General features: G+C 40.1%; 1 protein-coding gene across 1 annotated transcript in view; it reads left to right on the top strand.

The window, feature by feature from the left end:
• Positions 1-22,019, top strand: part of SYNE1 (spectrin repeat containing nuclear envelope protein 1) — a 274,657-nt gene that overhangs the window by 235,501 nt on the left and 17,137 nt on the right. Inside the window, 10 exon segments of the mRNA XM_081905258.1 lie at positions 4,874-5,061; positions 6,082-6,232; positions 9,248-9,430; positions 9,606-9,743; positions 11,609-11,800; positions 12,455-12,788; positions 14,164-14,232; positions 16,058-16,200; positions 18,544-18,670; positions 21,394-21,605. Of these exon segments, the coding sequence (XP_081761384.1) occupies positions 4,874-5,061; positions 6,082-6,232; positions 9,248-9,430; positions 9,606-9,743; positions 11,609-11,800; positions 12,455-12,788; positions 14,164-14,232; positions 16,058-16,200; positions 18,544-18,670; positions 21,394-21,605 (1,737 nt within the window).

The raw sequence follows: 22,019 nt of genomic DNA on the forward strand, positions 1-22,019 counted from the left end.
TAGTTCTATAGTATCAGGCAGCCACAAAGAATGGTTGTATTTTGCAGTGTATATATGACACATTTGCTGTTTAGTCGTATCCAACTCTTCATGACCCCATGGACCAGAGCACGCCAGGCACTCCTGTCTTCCACTGCCTCCCATAGTTTGGTTAAATTCATGCTGGTAGCTTCGAGAACACTGTCCAACCATCTCATCCTCTGTTGTCCCCTTCTCCTTGTGCCCTCAATCTTTCCCAACATCAGGGTCTTTTCCAGGGAGTCTTCTCTTCTCATGAGGTGGCCAAAGTATTGGAGCCTCAGCTTCACGATCTGTCCTTCCAGTGAGCACTCAGGGCTGATTTCCTTAAGAATGGATAGGTTTGATCTTCTTGATGTGTTAATGCATTCAGGGGATGTGCAGTTGTTACTCTTGATACTTAAAAGGAAACCCCCACCCCCAATCCTGGAAGAAGAATCATACCTTTTATCCTGTTTTTCCCCACATCACACTGCTAACATACATAGACAACTAATGTTAGCAGTCCTTTCTGCAAGTAAGCAAGATGCAGTCACCATAGGCACCCAGTGTGGTTCAGGGCACCCACACTTTTTTTACGTGGGGCAGCACAAGCTGGGGGGGTGCGCCCGATATGCTCCTGCTTAGCACACCCCCAAGGGAGCCCACTGCACCCAGACCGGCCAGGTGCACTGCCCAGCTGAGGAGAGGACAGGCAATGCTGCTGTGACATTCCTTCCTCTCTCTGTCTCCCAAGGCAGACCTGACCCAGGAGCAGAGCAAAGCAGAGCAGAGGCTGGGAATGAGGGAGCTGGCATGACCAGCCCAGTGCAGGAGAGGGGCAGCAACATTGCCGCCTCTCTTCAGACTTGACCGCAGAGTGGAGCTCTAGCTATGCGCCAGAGCCGGGTTCCACTGAGGGAGTCTGGGGGGGGGGGTACCTATTTGCATCCCCTCTCAAAAATGTGCCCTGCCCACAGTGGGTGTGCTGAAATCAGACGTGTGCACCACAGGCATGCTGACGTCAGACGCACACACGCAAGCGGCCCTGGGCAACCACTATCTTGCGGCCAAGCCAGTGGACCTGGCAGTAACACTTGTAAAGATTCATCAGGATAGCAAGAGAATGGGTTAGTCTCTTAGAGGCACAGCTCTTTAATCACTTTAAAAACCTGAATTGTATCTAAAAAGATGCATGAAGGCAATACAAATTGGTGGAGTGTTGCTTCATTTTGCAAATGGGACAAGCAGTTGTAAATTTTGCTACTGGAGATTGATCCAGGAAAGTTGTGCACTGCGATGCTTCCAAATAAACAGCTCGGGAATCCTATTCTTCTGAATTATTATCCTCCAATTTCAGTGTAACAAAAGTGTGAATGGCTATCAGAAAAAAAAAATCCATATAGGAGTCAAAGAATCATAGCTCTCTCACTACAACTGAAAAGCTACTTTTGGCAAGACCCAGCTGTAGCTTTTACAGTGTCTAAAGTGAAAAGGCTGAGCACAAATTTACTCATTACCTTTACACTGGAATGGATGGATTAGTCTATTTTGGGTCCACATCAGTTTTGTATATGACCATTCATAAGTCTGTGTTTCTACATCAATCTGCAGCTTTAAGAAAGTATCCAAACAAAAATGTGCATTTGGATTAGATAGATACATAGATATAGCTATATCACAAAATTTCTAAATGTATTTTGTCCTAAAGTTAAATGCAGTGTTTTGAGTATTTTCTTTAATTAAAGAACTGCAAAATTCAGAGGAATTCAAAATTTGATTAGTCCAGGAGATGTTGCATTTTGCATAGTTAACCCCCCCTCCAAAAAAAGCCAGCATGGGCTGGCGGGGAGAGGGCAGATCGTTCCATCTTGCAAGCAGAAGTGCTTGGGCTGCTAGAATGATCGCCTTGGCATGATGTTGAATTCCACCCATGGTGTCTTCTTGATAGAACTCACTATATTGGAACTTTTCCAGTCTTTCTGCTTCTCCAAAGCATGTGTCTTCAGGAAACATGCCACAGGGCTAAGATTAATAGTGAAATCCTACCTAGAAAGTTAAATGGGCCTCACTTTCAGGTAAGTGTACATAGGATTGCAGCCTCGGGGTTTAAAGGCCATAGACTGGCTACAATGAAATGTATGATGTAGATTTTGACTGGGGCATACAGGTACATATGGGCACAAAATTACATTACCTGGTTAATATCTAGTCACATCTTGCTTATGCAGATGTTTTTCATTTGGAAAAGATCACAAGAATACTGTATGTGCACATGCACAAAAAATAAGAAAAAAAGCTTTAAATATGGAAAATATAATACTCTCTAATACTGTGAACTAAATTTCACTGAACTCAGTGAGACTTATTTCTGAGAAGGCCCCAGAAAAAGGATTGAACCATTAATATATTTTCTGTGGGGGTCATTCTTTACCCCAGATGCATATATCTTGCAAATCCTGCAAGCTAGTGACTCTGCAGCTTTGCCCAGACACTAGTACTAATATATTCAAAGTAAAACTAGGTACCATTTATTCACAATTATACTCTGGCGTAGCAGTGTATCTAAAATGGGTTGAATTTGTACCCCACAGTCAAAGGGTACAGAGCTGAAGCTAATGGACCTAACTTAGTTGTTAATTTCAGTGCCCTACTCTGAGCTTCTTTCTTTCTTTGACGTTCACTCATGGCCGAGTAAGATTGTCTTCCATGAAAACATGTTTATATTACTACTTAGAGCATTGTTCCTGGTGTTATATTTCCTGTTAGACACACACACAAACGCAATATTCAAGGAATGGAAGAGAAGAAAGGTCATACTGTAGTTTGAAACATAGGAGGAAACTAAACGTTTTGGAGAAATGTAAACAAGGCAAAATGTTGTCAAGGAAGGAGTGTGAAATGTTACTGGAACTTCAAACCAAGTGACATCTTCTCACTGGAAACTTGTCCCATAGTTATAGCTATTCTTGCTTCACAAGAATAATTCCAGGATTTAGAAATTTTCTTTTTTAAAAAAAAATAAATTATTAAAGTTTCAACAAATTTTTATCGTAACAACACAAAACAACACAATAACAGACAAAACATAATATAAAACATAAAAAACAGAAAAAGTATAAAAGTCCAAATCTTAATTTCTTGTAGCTTACTTTCCTGACTTACTCACACCTCCCCTTTCCGTATTCCAAATTCTAATTTGTTTTCAGCAAATCCTTCCACTATTTTGATTAATTTTAATATTGCTTATTTTCTTTTAAATTAACCATTCCGCTACTGACCACTTATCTTCTAAACCCCAATCATTTTAACACTGATTAATTTTGCCATATTTCTTTACTTATTGCTCATAAAACATCTTTACATATTCCTTTCAACTATGTCACTAATGCCGCACTATCTTTATATCCTGCATCACTTTAACATTCAAATAATTTGCAATGTTTTTGCAGATAGTCTTTAAATTTCTTCCAATCTTCTCAGGATTTAGAAATTTTGGGTAATCTGAGAATTATTGTTGTACTGTTCAAGTTTAGTCCAGAAGGGATACTGTAAACTGTTGAATCACATGCTTAGGGTTAACTTCTTTTATGAGGATGATTCCATTGCCATATGACCCACCCATCCATCCATCCATTTAATGATTTCCTTTCGTACTGCAGATATCACCATGTACTGTATACCACACATGCACCTCACACGAACCTTTTTATCTGTTGAATTGTTTCCAGCCAAAGCTGGCCCTTGAGGAACACATACCATCCTGTATTTTACATTAGCCTGTATTTAAAATAATATAGTTATATTTATCCATATTCCTCCAAACAGGGATCATATGAGACCATGAAAGATGTATATATGGCACAGCATAGCAGATACAACCCAGAAGGCACCAGTTTTACTCACCATTGTTCACATCAGTAATTCTTGTCTGAGGCAACTCCTGTTGAAGTTAAAAGAAGATGCACACTTGCACTGTTTTGTGAATTGTTATCCAGATAATTTTCTAGATCCATTAGGCTCTGATTTGAAAAACAAAAATCAATATTTGTTGATCAAAAATGTTCACTAGTGATTAAAATTAAGCTACTTGCCTTTGCTGGCATATTAAATATTGTAAAACTTAGTTTAACATAACTCCCTTTAATTCCAGACTTTAAGGTTTGTATAAAGTCTTACCACAATAAGTTCCCAGCTGGTTAATGATAGAGAAGTGATGATAAAGGCTAAACAAAGACAATTTTAGTTTTCAAATCAAGTCGTTGCAGGGAAGCACTTTGGGTGCTTTGAAGTGCCACTCAGTTGTCTGACACCTGAAAGAGAAGTTACTCAGAAATTCAATTCATTTGATTATATAAGGATTGTTATGTCATAATTAAGCAGAGAGGTTTAAGAGGATTTTCAGGGTTCAAAGAACTGCTCCTAGATATACTCAATATTAAATTGAAAGAAATGAGTGCTTACTTTGTGTAATCCATAATATGTATATCAATGTTATCAGCATAACGTTTTCCTTCTTTTTTTAAGCAAAAATATTTGTGCTAATATAGCTAGTACAAAAGGCTTTGCTTTACTTTTACTTTAGAAGAACACAGGTGGGTAGGTGTGGTGACTGACTGCTTCCCTCTCCTCCCTAAATGTCACTATTTCAGTGGACCTTACTTTTCAGTACATGCACTTAGAATCTGAGTCAAAAACTGTTGGACAAGTTGATAACCACTCATCACAGAATGGCTTTTTTGTAATCAATTGCCAAATAGGCTGCTTTCATCCATTTCTGTTCCAAGTTTGCCTTGCTTGGTTCTGCTGCATATTTTTTTTAAGCTTGCCTCCTCTTTTGTCTAAGATGTTTACAAGCTCATCTGTTGACCTATAGGAGCTGCAAAGGGACATAGAGAAACATAGCACTGGAGTTGCATCTGTCCTCAACCTTTGTGAAGTTCTGCTCCATGACTGTGACGCTTGTGCCACTGAAACAGAATGTGACTCCATCCAGCAGGCCACACGGAACCTGGACCGAAGGTGGCGGAACATCTGTGCTATGTCAATGGAAAGGCGACTCAAGTAAGCGCTCGACCCAGAGAGTCCTCAGATGATCCTCAGTATATCTTAGAATGGATGAAACCTTGTCAGTTCTGTATTCAGCAGAGTACCCGCTGCCGAATCTTGGCCCAAATCTTTGGGCTGGATCTCAACAGATGGGCCCATAGAGTTGTGTGCATATAGTTCAAGCAATCTGATTGTGCATATATAGTTCAAGGAGTCTGTCACTGCTGCACATCCTAAAAACATATGTTTTGCATGCAAAAGATCTCAGGTTCAATCTCTAGTATATCCATTCAGGGCTTCTCTAAAACCCCAGAAAGCCATTGCCAGGTAGTGTAGACAACGCTGAGCTAGATGGGTGATCTCTATATAAGGTAGTTTCCAACATCGCAGTGAATGCTTTGGGGTGTTGGTTATTGTTTTTTTAAACCCATTGATAAGTTTATCTCGATGACCATTTTATTTCCATTGATGATTTACAATTTAATGCTGTGCGTCCCTGTATGATTAGTAATTTGCTATACTGCATGATGGACATACCAATTCATGTGCTAGTGAAAGGAAGCCTCCAGGATGTTTTGTCCCTTAAATTCAACATTGGGTAACTACAGAGAATTTAACACAGAGAGAAAGTTTCTTTTTGTGCTCAGAAATCATCAGAGAGCAGCTGTAGTTTGTAAAAGCAAGATTGCATTTCTGGACCTATTCTGCTCAGCACTTGGTTTACTGTACCCTTATTATAAACATCTTACAATTTTTATATGAATTCCAAATGAGAATTTGCCATGTATAAAGAGAAAAATCAACAGCCCACAGCTGTCTTGCTCCAGCTCAGCCAACGATTTTCATTGCTTGTTAATCAAACTTACTGTCAAGCTTTGGTTAAGAACCACTTATTGTTCAGTACAACTGTTGTTTGCTTGGGCATGCTTAAGTTTGCAGTATGATTTCCCTGTTGCAGCTGGTGAAGTAAATGAGAAGTTGAAAAATCATTAAAGTGAATCACAGCCTATCCTCATTTTTCATTTTCTGCTTCAGGATTGAAGAGACATGGAGACTATGGCAAAAGTTCCTGGATGATTATTCTCGCTTTGAAGATTGGCTAAAAATTTCTGAAAGAACAGCTGCTTTCCCTAGTTCTTCTGGCGTACTGTACACGGTTGCTAAGGAAGAACTAAAGAAATTTGAGGTGACTTGTTACATTTGAAATATATTACCTTTTGATCCTATTACAGCAGTGAGCGTATTCTTGCCCTGTCAGAGAACATGTTACTTGATAGGGAAGTTCTTTATTAATATAGAATGATTAATACTTTTGCAGCCATCTCATGAGAAATAATTGGCTAGAGACAAAGAAAGCTCACTCTTTACATAATGCTATAGGCCTCAGTTTCTTCTGCCCACCCAACCCTTCTCCTTTAGCACAGCTACAAGAAGGCAATAGGATGTTTTCCCTTCTGTTTTTAACTCACTGTAGTTAATTCTTAAGTCTTAAACCAGACAAACTAGTTAGTGTTAACTCTGGGTTAAGTAAACAAGTTAGCTTCAAATCTGGTTAATACTGGCCTGTTTTCTTAAACTGTATTTCAACACCAACCACAGTCGATGGTTCCAGCCTAACAAGTATCCATGGTCAGTTGAAAATTGGAAGCAAAACCTTCTAGTCTCATCCTTGAGAAAAGTGGCAAGAGGAGTGGGCACAAGGCTCATGCATGAATGCTAAATAGTGAGTTAGCAACATGTGTGAATGCAGCCATTGTTTCCAAATCTCCAAATCATCCTTTGAAGGAATGGGATTTTGTCTTTACTTCAGGCCCTCAAGAGTCTTTAGTTACTGCTTAATTCAGGCAAACCATAGGTAATCTTTAACATTCATACCAGTATTGGAAAACAGCTTCAAAATATAGGTTTTAAATCTGGTTTGGTGAGCATATGCAAACCATAGTTTGCCAATTTCAATGCAAGCAAGCTTTGCCTGAACCAGGAAGCAGCTAACTGGCTCTAATTGGCATGATTTAGGGGACTGAAAATATTTCATGTGAACACTATGAGTTTTCTGATTGTACAGTGTAGAGAACTGTTCAATACATTCCTTACCATCCAATTTTACACAAGTTATTGATTTTTAAAAACTTGGTAATTTCCCACCATCCTTTCTTTTCTCTTTAATTTCATTTGCAAACTATTGCCAGGCTCTTCCAAGTAGAACTTCATCATGCAAACACTCATATGCATTATTTGGTTTGCAGGATGAGTAATCAATTTCTCTGAAGAAAAATGTTCTTCAAACTTTTCTTCTTACTCATTTCCTTTGCCCCTAACTCACTGAAGATTCATATATTTAATGATTTCTACTGAAACTCAACCAAGTATATTTTATTAGCCTTTCTTATTAAAACTGGCTTGATTTCGTCTTGAAGCTAGTGTCCTGTAATTTTTGTCTCATCTCCTTTTATTCCGACTGTTTCAAATCACTTTCCCCTTCCTGCATGCTGAATTGTATAACTACTGTTGAATAAAAATCCACTGTTCACTGAAAAGCTCCAAAAATATTTCTAGCTGGCTTTGGAACTTTTCTTTCATTCACTATTTCTATATTCTGTCACAGAATAAGGATTTAAGGTGACAAAAGGCAAAAGAGGGTGAGATTCCTGTAACAATTGTGTAGAAGAGGAACAGCATCACTTTCTGAAATGCCACCTTCTATATATAGTTTCTTAAAGGCACAGGACCCTCTCCTTGTTTGTGAATTGTCACACTACAAGGTTTTAAAAAAGCATACATTGGTCTTTTCTGTAGAGTTTGTATGTACCAAGAACCTAAATTGTTATCAAGATTGATCTTGAGTTTCTCTGATTATGTCCTTAATGGTGCTTTTGGTTGATTATCAGGATGAGGATTCTAAAATTCTAGCTTAGCTGATGTGACGGTTCTCACTCATGCCATTGCCATTAACCGGCGACTGGGGCTTCAGGCTTAAACACATTCACCTAGGAACAAGTCTAAATGACTTAATTCATTTGTGTGACTGTGTGACTTAATTCTGAGAAGATATTTTTTGAACTTCACTGTAAACGATGTTGCTAAAGTCAGTTTAGAAACATGTTCTTGTTAATACAGCACAGAGAGCTTGAAAGCATGTGCAGCTGTCTATCCTTTGAACAAAAGTTACTAACAGATTACATGGCAACTGTGATTCACTAGACATAAGGGCTGCCTGTTATAAAATGTATTTGTGATACATTTAGAGACAGGTGCATTTTGTTTCTGTAAGAGAGATACTTTGCTGATCTTAACACATGTTTTGTTCCTCTGATTACCATTTCCATTGCATTTGAAAACTCTCTTCTCTTCTTTTCTCTTCGTTCTTTCTTACCTATCCACGTTTTTACTTTCCACGTATTGACATTTAACCTGAGTTGTTAATTTATGGGAAGAATCCTGTGGGGACTTTTGCTGCTTCAAAAGTTTTAATAACTCAAGGAAAAACACCAAGCTACAGGACAATGGAAAAATTATGACTAGGATCTTTAGCCAATTTGTTGTAATGGAAAATTCATTCCCACTCCCAATGTTGATTTAGCACACCCAAACACACACATTCTCACACACACACCATCTACTTTGTTTTCCAAGAGGATGTTTTGTAGGATCACAAATTATTACTGCCCAACATCCTAAGTCCTTGAATTCCCATAACGAAAAAGGTTTTGATCATATGAGACTCACAAATGGAGAGACTGATGTACTTCGGTCCTGCTTGCAGGCTTCCCATAGGCATCTTATTGGCCACTGTGAAAACAGGATGCAGCACCAGATGTGCTTTTGGTCTCATCCAGTGACATCCCAGTATCACATGTGTTGTGTAGCTCTGGATTCACTTAAGGGAAAACTGAATTGATTTATTCTTAGTAGAATATTGTAGCACCAATCAAAAGTCACTTCTTAAATTACCCCTTCATACATGCATGTAATATCCTTGATAGTAATTTCCATCTACAAAGATCTCTTCTCTTCTGTGGTACTGTTGCCAAGAAATATCCTTGGTACTGTTGCATGTAATATCCTTGATAGTAATTTCCATCTACAAAGATCTCTTCTCTTCTGTGGTACTGTTGCCAAAGTCAAGGACAAGGAAAATACAAACCATGATTTACAGAGGCCAGTGCTCTAATAGGCTCTTTTGTTGCTGCTATTCTTGTAGGCTTTTCAGCGACAAGTTCATGAAAGCCTGACTCAGCTGGAACTGATTAACAAGCAGTACCGCCGCTTGGCCCGAGAGAACCGCACTGACTCTGCTTGCAGCCTCAAGCAGATGGTCCATGAAGGAAACCAGAGATGGGACAATTTACAAAAGCGAGTGACCTCCATCCTCCGCAGGCTTAAAGTATTTCTCCATTCGTAGTTCATTCCTTATGGTGGTATATTTTTGGATCAGGGGAAGGGGGGAGTTGCTGTTGAGAACATTGCAGTTTTATTAACTGATGTGGTGGTTCTGTTAAGTTATGTTTGATAAAGTTGAAGGCTATAAGCATTTAAATTAGGTTTATTTCCTTTTTTAGCATTTCATTGGTCAGCGTGAGGAGTTTGAGACGGCACGCGACAGCATTCTAGTATGGCTTACAGAGATGGATCTACAGTTAACCAACATTGAACATTTCTCAGAGTGTGATGTTCAGGCCAAGATAAAGCAGCTCAAGGTATAGAAATGCAACCTATAGGCACACAGGAACACAACACAACAAAAAAACCCAATAAGCACTTTACACATTATTTAAAAGGTTTATTCGGAGCAAGTTTCATAAACATGAAAATGGAAAGGAAAGTACTAAGTGGGATTCTCAGCCCACACCAAGTAAATCAGTCCTGGCAAGCAAAAGCAAACAGATGACATCTGAAAGTTTAATTGTTTGTTCACGAGTTGCTTTTCTTTACCCATATTTAGAGAAGAGATGGAGAAATGCCCAGCACAAGTCACTGGGTTGTATCTAAAGTAGCACCAAGTAAGCCTTTCATCAGTGCAAGGATTTCCACTTGCCCAAGAGCACTACTTCCCCAGCGTGCTCCCTAAATCTGTACTGGATTTACCCTCAACCCTCCACGGCAGATATGGGGAGGGGACAAGGTGCACACAAGGGAATAGAGAGGAGAAGGTCCCTTTGTACAAGTGAACATTTTTGAGCTGAGGGGACATTTCGGTTTTGTCCTAACTAAAGATTTGTCCTAACTAAAGATTCTTAGATGGAAGCTGCTATTATTATTATTATTATTATTATTATTATTATTATTATTATTATTATTAAGATGGTATTATTAGATGGTATTATTATTAGATGGAAGCTGAATCAGGCTATTGGTCCATCTAGTGCAGTATTATCCATACTGACTGGCAACAGCTCTGAAGGCTTTCAGACAGTGAATATTTCCATCCCTACACAGAGATTCCTTGGGATTGAATCTGGACCTTTTGTAAAGTATGTGTTCTGCCACTGAGCCACAGCCCTTCCCTTCCACATCACAGTGGGAAACAGTAGATGGAGCTAGTAGATTAAGGGTCCATCGTCATTGCTTCTCTTGGTGGCAGTTGTGGTTCCCCATACTCAGGAGTTCCTGGATTCAAGTCTTCTGCCAAATGTCTAGGTTCCTGTGATACTAGTGGCATGTTTTGTTTTGTTTTGAAGTCAAGTTGACTTTCCACCTGTGTGCCTTTTTTCCATTAGCTCTGCAGTGTAAAACAACTAAGGATACTTTTGTTCCAGGAATCAGGTCTGTGTGGTGAAAGAACTGAATATAGGCTCCTGACAGTAGATAGGATCACATCAGTCTTCTGTCTGAACTTGCCCACAAATTATATCATTTGGGCTATTGCTGAAGGCACCACGACTGAACAACTGTGTTGTAGATGGTGCCTCAAAAAACACATATATTTTGTTTATACTGATAACTGTTTAAATATTTTAAAACCTTGGTATGCACCTGAGTCTGAAAGAACTTAAATAAACTGAAATTGTCACCAACTAACATAACAGATTAGGAATGCAGGATCTTTATGTGTTATTTCCAGGTGGTGTATAATAACAATATAAAATAGAATACAATATACATTATCTTTGTTGATTGGCTTCTTAAGCGGTTTGACAATGCAAGAGTATGGCTTGAGAATCTGTGTGTTCTTCCTTCTATTCTGTTTACCTATGGGATAATCAACTGCCTGGTCAGCTGTGTGCTTGTTGTATACCAGGCTTCAGCAACCTGGTGCTCCCCAGATGTTTGGAATTACCACTTCCATTATTCCTAGCCAGTGCTGGCGGGGGCTGATGGGAGTTGAAGTCCCGAGAGATCTGGAGAGCACTAGGCTACAGAAGACTGATCTAGATACTCTCCGTAATATAAATGTTTTATAGATACAACATTTTCAGTAAATGAACTAGTTTAATGGTTATCTTAACTGTCTTGAAATATCTGTATTTAAATAACAGGTGTTATAATGATCTTTTAATTAATATATTTACTAGAAACATTTCACACACACCCCTTAAAATTTCATTATAACTATGCTATGCAGGCCTTTCAGCAGGAGATATCATTGAACAACAACAAAATTGAACAGATCATTGCCCAGGGTGAGCAGCTGATAGAAAAAAGTGAGCCTCTGGATGCAGCTGTCATTGAAGAAGAGCTTGATGAGCTTCAGCGATACTGCCAGGAGGTCTTTGGCCGAGTTGAACGGTATCATAAAAAACTAATCCGCCTCCCGGTAAGTTTTTTTTTCCACCATAAGCAATTGTTGAAAGCCTTACAGAGGTAGGACATTCAGTATGGTAAATTTAAAGCTTTGTGAATGCATAAGCATGAAATTTGCAAGATCAGAGCTACACAATCCATAATGGACTGCACAGTGGATCCCACTGGACCATTATTTTGTTTCTATGCAGAAAGGTACACTTCTAAATCTAGAGAGGCATCATTATTCATTTAAGTTTCCAGGCTGAAAATGCAAAAGAGAAGTACATAAGAAATATCTGGAAATCAGACTGCTGTTTTCAGAAGATGAAAGAAAAGGACCTAGTACTGGTCCAAATGCATGACTATTTTGGCTCATTTCCGAGATAATGCAGTAAATTTCCTGGCTGGAAGGAGATGTTATCTAACAGAGACAATTACCTGATAGGCAGCCATAGAGATGAGCACTAAACATACAAGACATGCTTATTTTTAGGTTTTTTTATTAGTGTTATATGGGAGTTTTAAAAACAACAACACACCCATAAAACCAGAAAAGAAAGAAGCATAATGAGAATGTTGTGAGTTTGAATGTTACACAATGACACTTTTATCTTATTGACCTAGCTAGAGCTAGCACTGATCCATTGAGAAGACTATTAATTGACTCTTTAATGTTTCCTTCTAGCTCACAGATGATGAGCATGACCTCTCTGATCGCGAAGTGGATCTGGATGAATCGGGAGATCTTTCTGACATACACTGGCATGACAAATCTGCAGACAGTGTCCTCTCCCCACACCCTTCCTCCAACCTCTCACTGTCTCTTCCCCAGCCTCTCCGAAGTGAAAGGTCAGGACGTGACACTCCTGCTAGTGTAGATTCCATCCCCTTGGAATGGGATCATGACTATGACCTGAGCCGGGACCTGGAGACGGCCGTTTCGAGAGCACTGCATTCTGAAGAAGTGGAGGGGCAAGAAGACAAAGAGTTTTATCTCAGAGGAGCAGCAAGCCTAGCAGGTATAATCACTCACCCATCTCTAATCCCTTCATACAGCTCTGCAGGGACATTTCTAAGTCAGCTGACCTTTATTGGCCTAGTTCTTGGCGTGAAGTTGCCGGTTACATGAACAGCTCTGACATATGGTTGCTTTTTAGGAAATTTTCATAGACTGTCAGAGAAGGAACTGGAAGAGATTTTTTCAGAACGAATAGATTAGCTGGCGCTACCCTATTAGTCATAGCAGTCACAGAAGGCAATTTTTTCTGGAAAACTTTGAGTTTAGTTAATAGCTGGGCTTGAAGTCATTGTGGTTCAGGGCCTAGTCTCATGAACTTTGATGAATTTTGTTTTTAATTAGCCCCCATGTGTTGAACTAGTAAAGGGAATGCTTCTGCAATGCCAGCTGCTGTATTCCAAGCCACCACAATGATGTGTGAAAAACAACCTCACACTGCCTTGCCTAGCACACAGCTAAAAGTCTATGGTGTCAAACTCATGGGTGCCATGTTCAAAAAGGATCAGGCACACCCCTTGTTTAGGTAAGACAGGAGTTGACATTAGTGGGAATTTAGCAGTGCCGTTTTGACTCTTAAGACTCATGGGTTAAACATGCTTAGCTGTGTGACCATGCTGGTCCTAGAAAATAACAATCATGCAGAATATTTTAATAAGACAGTTTCTGTGGGACAGTGCAGCAAAGGTAAAAGGATGGTGTCAACTTGATCCTGTGAGTGTTTCCATAGTACTATGGAATTTTATGAGACTCCCAAAAGTGAGCATAACATGCACAGCTGCCACAAACCTAAGCCTGATTTATATTTTTGTGTCCTGGTCCAATACATAGTTACAAAACACTGGTTTCCATGTCAAACAGGAAGCATGTGTATTCAGTTATGCTTGTTTCTTTGAAATACATACGCCTAACAATACAAAAACTAAGATTTAGCTGGGAATTACAAAGACATCCCTGCAAGGACATATTAAAAGCCTAGCTTACCCAGCAAGTACACTGTTCCCAGATGTTGTTCACCAGTAGGTCCCAGGGTTATAATAAATAAATAAAAACAGATTAAAGTCACAGAATACGCTTCTGTTCATGAGGCTTCATTATCAGAAGTACAACAAGATGGGGGTTGCATGTTTGGTCCTACTGAAATACACAGTTCTGGTCTCTCATCATGTAATTGCACATTTGGGTTTCTCATTGTTGCCTGTTTCATTTGGATCCTTGAACCATTTTTGGAGAATACACAAAGATTAATTTCAGTTAATGTCTCAAAAGCAGTAGAACTGGTGGTTTACTCTCCTTTTGGGAGATTCAGTGCCTGACGCAAAGGAGACTGAAATAATGGTTGATAAGCAGTCATTTTGGGTTGTGTTTTATTTTTCCAGATATAGTGATCCCTGGGAGCCCTGAGGCCTATATAAAACTTACTGAAAATGCTCTTAGAAATGTCTATGGTAGGCAACAGATATCATAAAGATTGCCAGACCTAAACCACCAATAACACTGCCTTCTTACTTGGCATATCTGCTTTCTTAGTCACTACTTATCCCAGCCACTCTTCTTCACACATCAGTGCCAGCATGTTGATAGAAAATAAGGATATTTGCTTATATATTTAGTATTCTGCTTAAAATAATGGTATTAATATTCCTGTTGCATAGCCTATGAATTGAGGGGGAAATAGGTCATCTATGTAACTTGTTCTTCCTGGGGAGAGGTGGGAGATAGAAATCATAGAATCACAGTGTTTTGAGAGAGTAAAAGGATATTTAGGATAACACACTTCTCAAAAGCCAGAGCCTCTGTCTTACATCTTCCTTAAACAAATCTGAAGTACATTATCACTAACATTCCACCCCCGCCCCCCAGAATGAATCAGCTTGGGAGGGTTGGGAGAAGAGGATGTGAAAATAGGATAACATCTCCCTTTCTGATTCTATATTCTCTAACCCTCTTGCACAGTTTGAAATATCACAATATTAGTAAGATAAAGGCTATTGTCCAATATTTCTGAAGAAGAAATAAGGCACTCTGAAATGGCTTTAATGGAGAAGTCTTTAAGTCATTTTCCATAGCAAAAGATTTGTCCTATGGTCACTTCACTGCTTTACAGTTTAATTTACTGTTCAAGGCCATGTTCTTCCAGATTTCCATGAGTTTTAGCATAATGCCTTCTTGCCATACCAGAAAATTAGCAGTAATGCTCAGTGCATTACAAATATTTTCAAGTTTTCAGGAAAATCTAGGAAAACCTTATTTATTTGTACAACGCTATACACATCTACTCAAAAGTTAGCCCTTTTGAATTCAGAGGGACTTAGGTAAAGGTAAAGGCACCCCTGACCGTTACGTCCAGTCGTGGACGACTCTGGGGTTGTGGCGCTCATCTCGCTTTATTGGTCAAGGGAACTGGCGTACAGTTTCCGGGTCATGTGGCCAGCATGACTAAGCCGCTTCTGGCAAACCAGAGCAGCGCACGGAAACGCGGTGCCTATTTATCTACTTGCACTTTGACGTGCCTTCGAACTGCTAGGTTGGCAGGAGCAGGGACCAAGCAACGGGAGCTGACCCCGTTGCGGGGATTCGAACCACCGACCTTCTGATCGGTAAGCCCTAGGCTCTGTGGTTTAACCCACAGTGCCACCCACATCAGAGGGACTTACTTTAAAGTAAATGTGTATGTGCATACTGAGACTATAAAATTCCCCAGCATTTATACAGGATGTGTGGGGAGTGCAGCAGTTTCTAGGCTCTTACCAGTTGCCTGCTTAGCACAAATACAGTGGTACCTCTGGTTACGGATTTAATTCGTTTCAGGGTGCCATGCACACACCAAAAAATCCACGCGGCATGATAGAGCGCTTCTGCGCACACATGCAGCATGCAGAGCGCTTCTGTGTATGCACGAGCGGTGTGGCCATAACCCGAAGATTCCGTAACCTGGAGGTTATGTAACATGAAGTACCACTGTACAGTACTGCAAAATGTCTGAGGATACAATGAAACGAGTGCAGAGTGCTTAGTCTTCTAGAATTGTTTTGAGGAATTGAATTTTCCTGATATGTCCTGCTTAAAAAATACTCATTTCTCAGTACACACACTAACCAACATAGTTGCAGATATGTTTGTATAATAGTTACAAATCTAATTGTCACCTGCATGCTATTGTAGTTAACTCTTTGTCATGCTTTCAAACCTCGTAGCACCACCTTCAGTGTTTTCTCCTACTCACTGAGACATTTCAGTTTGGTAACATCTATCTGTCTATATTTTCTACAGGAGAACCATGTTCCTTAGAAACACACATCCGACAGCTTGACAAGGCCTTAGACACCAGCCGTTTCCAAATACAGCAAACAGAGAACATAATCCGCAGTAAAACACCAACAGGGCCGGAACTAGATTCTAGCTACAAAGGCTATGTAAGTACTGTGAGCTTAGCCCTCCTGGTGGCTGGACATAAAATTGCTATTCATTGCTATTCGTATTGTTGCTATTCGTAGAGTGTGTCTTACCTGAGCCAGTTGCTGAGAGGGTTTTTTTGGGGGGGGGGGTAAAGTTAGCATCAGATATAGAGTTCCTTCCATCAAATGCAAAATTTATTATTCCTTTTAGTTGTTGCACCTCTGTGAGGTGAGTGGGGCTGAGAGACTTCAGAGTAGTGTGACTAGCCCAAGGTCACCCAGCAGCTGCATGTGGAGGAGCAGGGAAGCGAACCCAGTTCACCAGATTATGAGTCTACTGCTCTTAACCACTACACCACACACTACACTACACTACACTTCACTTAACAGCAGCCACTGTGCATGCAAGTCAATGGAGCATGAGGTTTTACCTAGCAATTAAGTGGTTGATTTGGACTGAGTAAATTTAAGTAATCCCACCTCTGGATTGCAATATTAGCAATGTGCTACACCACAGGAAAACCAGTCTGCCAGCCTATCACTTCTACTTGCAATAGATATAAAAATGAATTGTACTGTGGGATTTTTGTCAGCCCAATCTGAATGGGGGGCGGGGGCGGAGAAAGCAATAGAAAACACTGCAGAATTGTTGTAACCTACTCTCAGCTTCAGCCCAGCTTGCAATATGGATTTAATACCTCTGGACAACACAGTAAATCACCTAGAGTCTGGCTCATAGTGTGAGAGATACACTTCTGGGCTGTTATAAGTCACTCTTTTCCAGGAATAGCTACTTTAAGCTAACAATTTAGGGACAGTGAACTGCTTTGTTTTGGAATTTTCCTTACCAGGGTTGTTTCTTAAATGTCTCACATAAAATAAAAACTGAGAACTGGCAGGAGTTCTTTCTTGTCTTTAGAGTTTGAACTCACTCGCACCTGGTTTAGGTGCATTAAATGTTTTCGGTTCTACACTGATATCATTGGGCAACTTTTTCTTCCCTCCCTAGAGACACTGAAAAATAACTTCTTAGTGTAAACCAGGAAGTCATCTACCCAGACAATGATGGTGTTGTTTCTTCCATATACATTTCGTCTTTCCTCCTGTTCTACCACTCTGTTCTATTTCTCTATCTCAGGGTTTCTCCCACACCCTCTCAGTCTCTCAGCATTCTGTGCTATGATGGGGCTGTTTGTGGAGTTCTCCTGAAGCTTTTTTCCTTCTGGGTTTTTTTTTGGGGGGTACATGTGTGCCACACATTTTAAGTGTTTCCAAAAGTTATTATTATTCACACAGCACCTAAAGCTAAATCCAAAGACAAGAAAGGCTTGAAAAATAATTAAAAACAGGATAATACTGGGGGCGGGGGAGAGAAGGGAAAGGAGCTGGGAGTGAAGAGATTCATCCTCAGATTTCTTGAATGCCAAAATGACAAGAGGAAGAGCATTCCAGCGGTCAGGAGCTGCAATGGAAAGCAGACACAGGCAGGGAATAATAGAACTTGTAACTTTTGAAAAAAGCAATAAATTAATAAATCACACACACCAACATTTTGAAGATTTGTGTGACATGGTGAACTGTGATCTGGACAGGTGGGCAAGGATACAGTGAGCCATACAACTAGTCCTGCTTGTGCAGGGGACTATTGGACAGCTGCCACCACCACCAGGTCACAAGAGAAAACCTCTTTTGAAACTGATCTCTCAAAAGCAGTTTATGATGCATAGAATCCTAGAATGGTGGTGTTGGAAGAGGCCATGAGAGCCATCTAGTCCAACCCTTTGCAATGCTGTTAAGTGGAAAAATAAAATTGCACTGGATGTACATCTTAAGTGGGGTTTTGTCCAAGGGTTTTTAGATCCCAATCTGGTGAATTACTATAGATTTAGTGCTTGCCCAGCAACAACTCACATCTCACTAAATAAAACATTAACAGTGATTCCTGAAGTGCCTGTTAAAAGCAAACTGTGATCTCAGTTTTAGCTCCTTCATCTTTATACTCTGCATTAGTTTCTTAGTTAAATATCTGAAATTTCAGCAGTAGCAAAAACATTTCTGTTAACCCATAATCTCTCTCTTTCTTGTGTTTAATTGCCATTAAAAAAAGGGGGATAGCCATACAAAGTTTTCAAACCATTAAGACAGTGGAGTTCTATCTATCACATCATGGAATGACTTGTATTAAGAACTAGGATGCAAATTGTTTTGTAGTTAGAATCTTAAGATGTAATCCCATTCTTACCTGACTGTAAGCCCCATTGAACTCAGTGGGACTTACTTCCTAGGATTTTGCTCTTAGTTCTGTTGTTTCTCCAGCATGGTCATGAAGAATGAGAAGTGGTTTCTCTCTTTTTCGAACAGATGAAACTTCTGGGCGAATGCAGTGGGAGCATAGATTCAGTAAGAAGACTTGAGCACAAACTGAAAGAGGAAGAGGAAAAGCTGTCTGGATTTATTAACCTGAACAGCACGGAGACACAAACAGCCGGTAAGTAATATTCAGAACTGAACTTGCAATGTGAGGAGAACAAGTGATAATGACATGCAGCATTGACCCATAGAAGCACATGGTACTGCTTGCACATCTGGGTAACAGCTGTTTTTTTTTTAAATTATTCTTTACAATTGATTTTGGAGCAGCACTGAGACTGCAGTGGCAGCTTTGGTTAATGGTCTTTACCAAGAGATTAGCAGGGGATTGCACAATCTTTTGGAATCTTTTGTTCCCTTTTTGATCATGGGACACACATTATCATTGGTACATCAGGATGACAACAGTTTTCTGGGGCTCTTATCCAATGCTAAGTCCATTCTTGAGACAGTATTTATGGAAGTTGGCTTAAGTTGTTCCACTCATTCTGAGCGAGAGAGATTCAAGAGGCTGATGCAAATAATTTCCTAATGATTTTATTTTAAGACTTGTATCAGGGTGACACACTGTCTATTTTAAATTTAATGAATTGTACGAAATGACTTTATGGGTCTTTATAAGACTTTGGAAGTGCCTGAGTTTTCTTAGCTCTAGTTTTAATCAAGTATTTTCCTTGAAGCTCTTAGGATAGACTCCTCTATGCACACTTAGCTGGGGAGTAAGTCCCACTGAGGTCAGTGAGGCTTTCTGTGAGTAAGAGTTTGGATTTGATATCCCACTTTATCACTACCCGAAGGAGTCTCAAAGCGGCTAACATTCTCCTTTCCCTTCCTCCCCCACAACAAACACTCTGTGAGGTGAGTGGGGCTGAGAGACTTCAGAGAAGTCTGACTAGCCCAAGGTCAGCCAGCAGCTGCATGTGGAGTAGCGGAGATGCGAACCCGGTTCCCCAGATTACAAGTCTGCCGCTCTTAACCACTACACCATACTGGCTCTCACCAGTACATGAGCTTGCACTGCTGCTTTTCCTGTATGCCACCTAGTTAATCTATGTTCCCAGCAAATGTTAAATGTTGTTATAGATTATTATTTTTTAATAGTATATCTCAGAATCTTTGTGCTGCTTCCCTCTTGGCTTATGTTGAGCAGTGGATGGAAGTGAGCTAACTGAAACTGAATTTGTGAACAAACTGGAATACAGTAAGCCTGCAACTTACACGCATTTTACTTGTGCACCTTTAGCTTCATGTGCATGGCAAAACAAACAAACAAACAAACAAACAAGTTATGGGCAGAAAGGGGGCAGGGTTCTGAGGACAGGGTTCTGACTTTGGCAATCCCACCAGCCATTCAACACCAATGGGTTTTGAGTCCCAGTGCTTTTCTTCTAGAAAAATAGGTCCTGGTACTCAGCATGAAGTTAATACAGTAAATGCCTTTCTTCTAGAAGAAAAGGTGCCGGTACTGTGTGCCCTTGAGTACCACTATAGGAAAAAAGCACTGGTTTTGACTATAAATGATTTTCATTTTAGGCATGAATGTAACCCCCACATAAGTTGCAGGCTTACTGTAATGCTTATTGGGGATGTGGTTTTTAGGTTATGGATGAAGAGAGCAAAGCTCCATATTTAATACAAATTGACATAGACTGATCCAATATAAGGCTTGAAGTGCTACTGGAGGTCTAGGTAAGTAGCAGTCGCCAAGATGAGAGGAAGGCTGTATCGATTTCTGTCAGAGCAATCATGCAATTAAAAAGGAGCATGCATCTCAAACTGAAATTAGAAATGGGTTTTTGTTTTTGTTTTAAGATTTTGCCTTGGAATCTGGAACTTTTTGTAATGATGGAGCCAGGGGAGTGAGTGTCACAGTTAATTGAATCTGGTGGGAAATTCTCAGACTGATTTGCTTGTGCAAAGCTTCGTTATAGCCCTTAATGAAAACAGCATAGTATTCATCCCTTTCATTAGTTAATTTAGCATGTCATGATAATGATTAGAGCAGTTTTTGGATGCTGTGGTAAATTAATCAGCACAACTCCTTCTGTGAGAATTGTTTGGCCTATTACTTTACCAATTAACAGAGTAAAGAGTAAATACAGAATCTATATGTTTCCTAACAAAATGTCCACTATAATGGGTGCAGTATGTATCGATGTGTGCCATATTTCTGAAGCAATTTCAGAGTGAGGGAAACGCTTCCTTCCCTAGGTCCCAACTCCCTGGGTGACTGGGCACCCACAAAATTCCTCATGAAGGGGCCGGGCACTCACAAATTTCAGTGCCAGGGCCATGCGCACTACATGGAACTCACGGCCCCAGGCACCCAGGGTTGTGGGGCCAAGCTGGCATTCCTGCTTCCTGCCCTCAGATTATTAAATCTAGGGAGAAAATAAATAGCCATGAGGATTTCAAAACACACAGCAACTAAGTTAGGCCAAAGTTAGGCTTTCAGAAAACCTCTGTACCATCAGTACCACTAGAACCTTGCTCAGCCTTAACTAGAAGGGACTCTGAATGTCTCTCTGTGAGCTCTGTACACATTCCTTCCCCCATGATGCCCCTGTCAGTGGTATCTGGTCCAGGGAATCCCCAAGTTCTGTGCATTACTTTTCATTCTAAGACTGGATGGCAGGCATTCACTTACATGAGTGTCCTCAGGAGTTACTACTGGTATGGAACCTAAGGGTCCCTGGTCACCCCAGAATTTTACTTGCCTTTGTCTGCACACCTTCACCCTAGATTCTGTTTCTTGATCATGCTAACGTGTGATGGAATATTGGGGGGCAGGGGGGAGTCAGGAAGGAAGTTGCTCTTACAGAGAGATCTTTTTCCCTTTAGGTGTGATTGATCGGTGGGAGTTAATCCAGGCCCAGGCCTTAAGTAAAGAACTGAGGATGAAACAGAATCTTCAGCAATGGCAGCAATTTAGTTCTGACCTAAACAGCATCTGGGTTTGGCTTGGAGAAACTGAAGAAGAGTTGGAACAACTGTGTTGCCTTGATCTCAGCACGGATATACAAACCATTGAGCTACGGATTAAAAAACTGAAAGTACGTTCTACTTCCTGGTCTTCTTTTCTGTTGATTTTCTAATATGCTTTATTTTTGTGAAGTGCCATTTCAGCTCCTATTGAAAAAGCACTGCCAGTTTCTAGACCCTGCATTTCTTCATATACTAACGGACTGGAAATGAACGACTATGATAGTCAATTTCATTGGAGTTTTCTTCTTCTTCTTTAAGTTACACAGTATGCCAGTGTTTATATTCATTTTATTATTTATTTATTTATTCATTCCTTCTCTTCATATCCTACATCTTCCTCCAAAGACACTCACAGTGGCAGATGGTTACGATGGTTGGCCGAAGATTTTGCTCTTAAGAGGCAGGCCAAGGGGAGGGCAACCAGACAAAGAATTCTTTACACTATAATGTAGTGAAGGCATCAGGCTGCCAACTCAGATCAG

This window comes from Podarcis melisellensis (assembly GCF_964234715.1).
Source record: "Podarcis melisellensis genome assembly, chromosome: 3".
Classification (NCBI taxonomy): Eukaryota; Metazoa; Chordata; class Lepidosauria; order Squamata; family Lacertidae; genus Podarcis; species Podarcis melisellensis.